This window comes from Prosopis cineraria, unplaced genomic scaffold (genome assembly GCF_029017545.1).
Source record: "Prosopis cineraria cultivar Desert tree isolate PC_DT_omini unplaced genomic scaffold, ASM2901754v1 PC8, whole genome shotgun sequence".
Classification (NCBI taxonomy): Eukaryota; Viridiplantae; Streptophyta; class Magnoliopsida; order Fabales; family Fabaceae; genus Prosopis; species Prosopis cineraria.
Genome location: NW_026555339.1, coordinates 9051646 through 9059260, shown reverse-complemented (window position 1 = coordinate 9059260; position 7615 = coordinate 9051646). Strand labels below are relative to the sequence as shown.

The 7615-nt window shown below is 28.5% G+C and overlaps 1 protein-coding gene across 3 annotated transcripts; it reads left to right on the top strand.

Annotated features, from left to right (window-relative positions):
* The first annotated feature begins 3449 nt into the window (after window positions 1–3449).
* Window positions 3450–7170, top strand: LOC129318878 (cis-prenyltransferase 4, chloroplastic-like). Of its 3 annotated transcripts, none has more exons than XM_054963857.1 (3): window positions 3450–3957; window positions 5279–5346; window positions 6560–7170. In XM_054963857.1, the coding sequence occupies exons 1-3, from the start codon at window positions 3535–3537 to the stop codon at window positions 7005–7007; spliced, it is 939 nt and encodes a 312-aa protein (XP_054819832.1). In that variant the 5' UTR covers window positions 3450–3534; the 3' UTR covers window positions 7008–7170. The 3 variants fall into 3 exon arrangements, with proteins under 3 accessions (XP_054819832.1, XP_054819831.1, XP_054819833.1); XM_054963856.1 differs by having other exon boundaries at window positions 6530–7170; XM_054963858.1 differs by lacking the exon at window positions 5279–5346 and having other exon boundaries at window positions 6618–7170.
* The last annotated feature ends 445 nt before the right edge of the window (window positions 7171–7615 follow it).

The window sequence follows — 7615 nt, the reverse complement described above, 5'->3', positions numbered from 1 at the left end:
TCATGAAGATACAGTACACTCAAGGCCAATGAAATGAAAAGACAGATAAGATTAATATAATATATATGAGCATATCTTTTCATCTTTGATTCATTTGAGACCAAGCATAAAATAAATAAAAATTAAATAAAAAAGAATGAACATGTATGTATAAGATATGTGATTAATTAAGGTTCAAAAATTTTTCATAAATATGTTATGATTGAAATAAAATATAAGATAAGTAAGGACCTTCCATATAATAAAAGAGCCAGCAATGCATAAATTAATTCAAATTAAAAGAAATCCAACTATTTAAAGATGGAAAAAAAGAAAAAAAAAATTAAATAAATTCATTAAAACTTGATCTAGACCTTAACTAAATTAAAACAAAAATCAAACCAAACCAATTTTTATAAAAACTTATCAAGTTCTTGTGAGCAAATTAATTAGTTTGGTTTGATTTAATTATTGCTCAAAACTAAATTAAACTGAGTTCGTGAACATTTTTAAAAGTTGCCTTTAATTTAATATTTTATTATAAAAATAGTGAACCTATTTTACTAGAAATAGATGTTATGACGCATTAATGGCGAGGTGACTAGGCAATGCATTTCGAACCTTCAAAAACAAAAATAATCCATATCAAGTTGAAAGTACTCTCAGATTTCAAGAATAAAGTTCAAAAGTAAAAATTAACCATACTCCAAATAACGATAAGAGAATACACAACCAACCACATGTCCGAAATCTTCTGGCAATAATAGTGCATCTATAAATGTAAAGTTCAACTATAAGAAAGATAAACAAATATTTAAAACATATATCAAGTAAAGTTTGTAAATGATCGAGGAAAGCTACACAAGATGGTTAGAGTGCTCTTGGATTCTAGAAAAGCGCGATACACGACATCTCTTGTGTTAACAAGATTCATCTAGCTTTTAAAATGGGAAATTATAGGTGGAAACCCTTGACAAGAGATAATGGAAAAGAGAATTCTGAAGTTTTTAAAATTTTACCGAAAGACTTGTATGGAATTTTGTTTAAATTTATAACAGAAATAATAAAATTACCTTTATTTAAATTAATAACATGGATGATTTATTCATTCTCATATTGTATGTTGTTTATTTATTTATGGAATATTGTCTGTTTTCTTACTTCAATTGTTTATAATCCCACTTTCACTTAATTTCATTTCAAGGTCCATAAACAAGTGAAGTAGGGAAACGAATAACATTTTATAAGTAAATGAATAATATACAGTATGGAAACGAACAAGTCAACTTATCATAAAACAACAGTTGGAATGAAATCAAATGAAATTAGGGCTATAAACAAGTGAGATAGGAAAACGAACAATATTTCATAAATAAATAAACAACATATAATATAGAAATGAATAAGCCATTTATGTTATTCATTTAAATGAGAGCAATTTTGTTAATTTCGTCACAAATTTAAATGAAATTTCATATGGGTCCTTCAATGAAATTTCAGAAATTTTAGGGTCATCTTTTTTATTATCTTAGATCAAGGGTCTCCACCTAAAATTTTTCTTTTAAAATTGTAGAAGAAATAAGAGGATCAATTATGTATGATTGGAAGATACCTTGTGTACAACAATGTCAATAAAATTAATAATGAGAATATTCATGCTGAATAGCTGGCGTAAAAAAAATCAAGAAAATATCATGTGATATTAAATGGACAAGACTTATATATTTAATATATTTTGATTCAATCCAACCAGATTTTAAAGTATTAATAATATTAATAAAAATAATTTTTTATATAATAAATAATTTATAAAAATTTACACATCTTGATTTAATTGAAAACAAGCATATTAAGTACTCTCTTCATTAAAAATATAAAGCATTTTTGATAAATTGGATGTTAAAAAATATAAGGTATTTTTACTCTTTCGATGTGTAATCATTGATTTTTTTTAAGTATTCCCATTGATAATGAGTTTATATTTATTGTAGAGTATTTAATAGAGGTAGATATGAAAAAATAGAGTTAGTTTAAAAGTAGATAATTACTTTAGTGAGGATAAGATTCAATTAAAAATATCTTACATTTATAAACAAAGAGAGTATATGAAAGACATGTTTGACTACTTGTTTTTAGAATAGCTTTGTATTCTGAAAAATAAAAAAGTAAAAAAAATTGTTTGAAAATGTGTTTTTTGTTATCTATTTTAAAAAACAAAAAAGTTAAAAGTTGTTCTGAAAAACTAAAAAGCTAAGATATCTTTTAGATGTTTTGTTACTTTATTTTGTTTTGTAAAACTAAAGAAAAAGTAAAAAATATCATGCTTTTATTGATGGTAATTATATTAATAAAATAAATTATTATTTTACTATTTATTTCATCAATTTAAATATATTTTTTAAAATAATAATTTAAACATATTTTTTTTCATTTTTTATTTTAAAAATTTTTTCTGAAAAACTATTCTACAAAGTTGTCTTGACAACATAAAAACAGAAAATACACCAAACAGGCCCTCACTTTTTCCAATGTCAAATACACGCGCTCTTTTTCCAAATGGCATGCATGTTCCTGCACATGCCTCCTATTCTCGTGAAGAATCTCTAAAGTGACTTAATTAATTAGAAAACTATCAACATTTTAAAAAATATCAACCAAGACCAACTATTAAGACAGCTATCAATAATCAATAATTTATTTAAATATAATGTTTGAATATAAGAAATATAATTAATATTTTAATAAGATACCAAACAAAATTCACATCATTATTGATAGTGCTGCACAAAGAACAAACAGGACAGTTTCCAAAAATGATTTATAATTTATAGTTTAATTTAGTTTAAGCTTGATTCGAAATTGAATAGGACTAGACTTGGTCTAGTGGATTGGGTATTAGTTTTAATAGTCTAGTACTTCACCCTTTTTTTCTTTTTCTTCTATGAGAAGGTACAATTTATTTCAATGTGATAAATTCAATTAAGATAATAAAAATACTTATAATCATATAAAACTTATCACAACACATTAGAAACTAATCATAATAAATCAATTGATTTTATCACATTATAATTATAATTATATTAAAAATAATTTTATAAGATCGAAGTAAATCAAATAGTTTGAAAGCTCAATTTCGTGTATAGTCTAACTCGAAAGTAAAGTCCAATCTTGTTGGTTTTTTCACTTGTTCATATCAATTTTTTTATACGATTGGACCAGAATGAATTTGTCCGAATTAGACCTGGTTGTATAGGATTAGATTACTTTCACACAGCCTTATTTATTGGTGAAAGCTATGTCATATATTAACTAATCAATTTAAGTTGATCAAGGAACTTCAATAAAATATAACATATCAAGAAATTGTCAAACTAATCAATCAATTAAAATTAAATTAAACGATTAAGAACTGGCGTCATATGGAAAAAGAAAATTTTGAATATAAAACTCGTCCCTGTTGATAGCTGTGTTCCACATCCAAGTCCTAACGTCTTCCGGCGGAGCCGAACACACCCACACACACGTATAATCCTATTCCGAAATAGGAATACCATGTTCCTGCTGCACAGGCCTATTCTCGTGCATAACACTCTAATCCGGCTTCCTAAGCCTCATCATGCTCTTACTTATTCCCGTTTCCAAACAACCCGAGTCTTCAATCCTTCCCCCTTTCCCAATTTCCAGAGTCGCCGGACCACCGTACTTCCTCCACGAAACGTGACTGTTTTTTCGACATCATCATTGCGGGAGCCGGAGCCGTTTCCGCCAGAGCTGCGACCGGAGCTGATGCCGAAGCACGTGGCCGTGATTATGGACGGAAACAGGAGGTGGGCCAAGATACGGGGATTGCCGGCACCGGCGGGTCACGAGGCCGGCTTGCAGACGATGAGGAGGATTATCGATCTGTGTTGCGATTGGGGGATTAAGGTTCTGACGCTTTTCTGGTTTTCTTGCGATAACTGGGCTCGTCCAAAGGTCAGTTTCTCATAGCATTGCCACTGTTTCCGTGATCCTTTTCTGGGCAAGACTCGAGACGATGGCATTTTTTTTTTTATAATTCGACATTATTCCTGTAAATAAAGATTAGAATATAAAAACTAAATAAAATATTTGTAATATTTTACTTTCATCAATGTTAATTGGCGGCTATAAATAGGATATTTTAGACTAAAATACTCTTCTTTAACATAAATACTATTTAAGAATTACTTTGGTTGCCAAAAAGTAGTTTTAATGCACATATTTTCAATCATATTTTAACTTTTTTACTTGCTTAAACTTATTTCTTTAGAAATTTCTTAATGTTTAAATAAATATGTTGATTAAAATAATATTTCGAACAAAAAAGTAAAAAAAATTAATTTAATAAAAGATAAAATAGTTATAACATAATTTTCTTTTATTTTACCTTAAATTTTATTAATTATAGTATAATATTAAATTGGAGAGATGGAGTAGCCGCTTAACTTATAAGGAATAGGGATAGATGTTGATCAGATTTACTTTGGTAGTTGAAGGAATATGGATAGATTAATGATTTTAAAATTTTAAAATAATTTAATAAAAAATTAAATATTTTAGAATTTTCAACAAAATAACCTTAATGGTGTTAAATATTATATTAATATATAGGTTTTAAAAATAAAAAAGAGTCAAACAAAAGAAATGAAAAATAAATTAAAGGGAGCGAGGTTTAATTTCTACTGTGCTAGTAAAAATGAAGGAAAGTAATGTATTCTGTCTAAAAGTTAAAGTAAGTCAAATTAGAGAGGGTTTGAGTTAACATTGGTTGTGGATCGGAAGCACATAGTTTGAGTTAGAAATTCAGGATTAGTGGTGGAAGCACATGCCCATAAGGTGTTCTTCATCAATCTAAACCATCCACAATAAACTCATGATTTAACATTACATATTAAAAATTTTAAATTTAAATTATTCAAATTAAATTTGAACGGTCCTAGTCTTATCACTATAATGAATACTAGCTAGTTTTGAATCCATGGAGAGTTTCGTTACTATTTTTAATTGCATTTCACATTATTTTTTGAAAAATATAAATATTAAATCCGTTGTTGATTAGGTCAAAAAAATTAATGTTTCATCTTTTTATAAAAATTAGACTTGTTTTATAATAAAAAAAAAGTTACAGTATTCATAATTTGTAAACAATATTAATAAAACATGTAACTTTGTGTATTATATGATATGCATGATTTATTACTTTTGGCACACTACAGATTTTTTAAAAAAATATGAGTGGCTTTTTTTTGTTCTAATGTGGTGGCCACCTGCGCAGGAGGAAGTTGATTATTTGATGAGTCTATTTGAAAGAACCATAGCCATGGAAATTGAAACTTACAAGAGGTAGTTGACTACTCCACTATTCTAAACACCCTCATAACCTGCTTTGTTACCGAGCCAAGCATTTTAATTAGGGACAATCACAGTTAAGTTTTAAAATTTTAAATTAATGATAGTCATGTTCTCAACATTGTTTTTAAAATGAGATGTAAATATCAATTTTACAAATGGGAATTCCATATGCAATTTGAGAGTCACACATTTAAAATTTAAACATCATATCTGCAATTGATAGTTCTTAATTTATACTTATTTAAATGAGTTAAAGGATAGGTTTGTTCTAGAAATTTTTCACCTGACATAGCTGGTATCATTAACTTTCTATTGGCATAATGTTACCCCCAAAGTTTAAAAAATGCTACAATGTCATCTTACAGTAACATATGACCAATGTTGACTATTATTTTGAGTGTTGAACAATTTTATTTTGAAAATTTATTTGAGAGAGTAATTGGTATCCTAAATTTTTAATTGGTAAAATATTTTTGGGTTATCAATGTTTAAATAAAAAAGGGTCCAACATAAACTAGTTATAACCCAAAATTAGAAAATTTTAGATTGAATTATATCGAATACCTCTAAGTAAAAATTCAAGCTAATCTATGTTATCTATAGGCAAGTATGAGTGAGTTTGTATGTAAGCCTATGCAAGCCAAGTATTACCCATGGTTAAAATAAGAACAAGTTCGGATTTTAAAAGAAAGTCTATAGAGTGTTTGGGGTGGAATAAATTTTGCTTCAAAGCAACCTCAAATAAGATCTTTAGTAAAGATCCAAAAATATGAACTATTTTTAACAATGATAATGAGTTGTTAGATTTTTCTTTCCAGCTAAAGCATTGATAACCAATAAATATTATGCTAATAGAAAATTTAAGATACCAATTGCTCATTTAAAAAAACTTTTGAAATAAAATTACTTTTTAACTAATTAGAATTTTCAACTAGAGATCAACATTGGTCAAACATTACTATAGGCGAAATTGCACTATTTTTTAAATTCTTGGGATAATATTACACCAATAAAAAATTAAATATGTTTGTAAAAATTTATTAAAGACTTAACTGTTATAAATTCTTTTAGAAACTAACTCTCATCCCTTTTCAATTATTAAGCCATTTCAACATATATGTTATAATTTTATAAAACTCGATTGATATTTGTTTTATTTACTTGTTTCGAATAGTCAACTCTTTTCGTGGTATACATGTTACAGGGAAGGGATTCAAATATCAGTAATAGGAGACACATTGAAACTCCCAGCCTCTTTACAGAGAACGATGATCAGTGCAACAGAGACGACGAAGCAGAACTCGAGACTCCAACTGCTCATAGCAGTTAGCTATAGCGGCAGATACGACGTCGTGGAAGCTTGCAAAGCTGTAGCCGAGAAGGTCAAAGACGGTGTCGTTCAGGTGGAAGACATTAACGAAGGCCTCATTGAGAAGGAACTAGAAACTAAGTGGACCGGGTTCCCGAACCCGGACCTGATGATTCGAACCGGAGGCGAGCTCAGAGTGAGCAATTTCTTGTTGTGGCAAATGGCCTACACAGAGCTATTCTTTGATCCTCATCTTTGGCCTGATTATGGTAAGGACCAGTTTGTGGAAGCCTTGGCTTCGTTTCAACATAGGCAAAGACGTTTTGGTGGGTCACATTCATAACTCAAGAAAGAAATTTTTATGAGAGCATTTTTATAATGCTTCGTACATAGACGCTCCACGTGCAACATATGAGGGCAATTTTTACTTTGAACCGCTCTGAAAACGTTTCTGTATGTTCTTTCCCTGTCTCAAAACTTTGCTGGAGCATTTTCTTCTAGAAACACTCTCATAAATGTTATTCTCTAGGCTTTTTTTTTTTTAAATAATAGTCTCTGCTATTAAAAATATCGCTCAATGTCCTTGAAAATCAAATATATCAATACTCTTTTTCTTTTATGCATATTTTCTTTTTATTTTTTCCTTTTTTCATTTTAGCCAGTGTAAAGCATATTTTTCAATAAATAATGTGATAATAAAACTCAGTTGATATTTACTGATCAGGAAGTAGTAATATTCTAAAGTTTTTAAGGATACTAGATGATGCAATTAATGAAAAATAATTTGATAATCTATATATTAAAAACATTAATTTGTGCACGATTGCATCTATACAATGACTGAACATGACTAGCCAAATTCTTATCTTTCTGCCATTTTAGGCAAGGAGGGTTGTCCCCCACCTCATACCATGCGTACAAAGGTTGGCCCCCTTCCTTCCAACTAACATT

What these genes read in the sequence shown, in the direction of transcription:
- LOC129318878 (XM_054963856.1), top strand. Translation starts at nt 3,535, where the DNA reads ATGTTCCTGCTGCACAGGCCTATTCTCGTGCATAACACTCTAATCCGG. An exon ending in ATAACTGGGCTCGTCCAAAG is followed by an intron (nt 3,958 to 5,278) that starts GTCAGTTTCTCA and finishes CCACCTGCGCAG; the next exon opens with GAGGAAGTTGATTATTTGAT. An exon ending in GAAATTGAAACTTACAAGAG is followed by an intron (nt 5,347 to 6,529) that starts GTAGTTGACTAC and finishes TGTTTCGAATAG; the next exon opens with TCAACTCTTTTCGTGGTATA.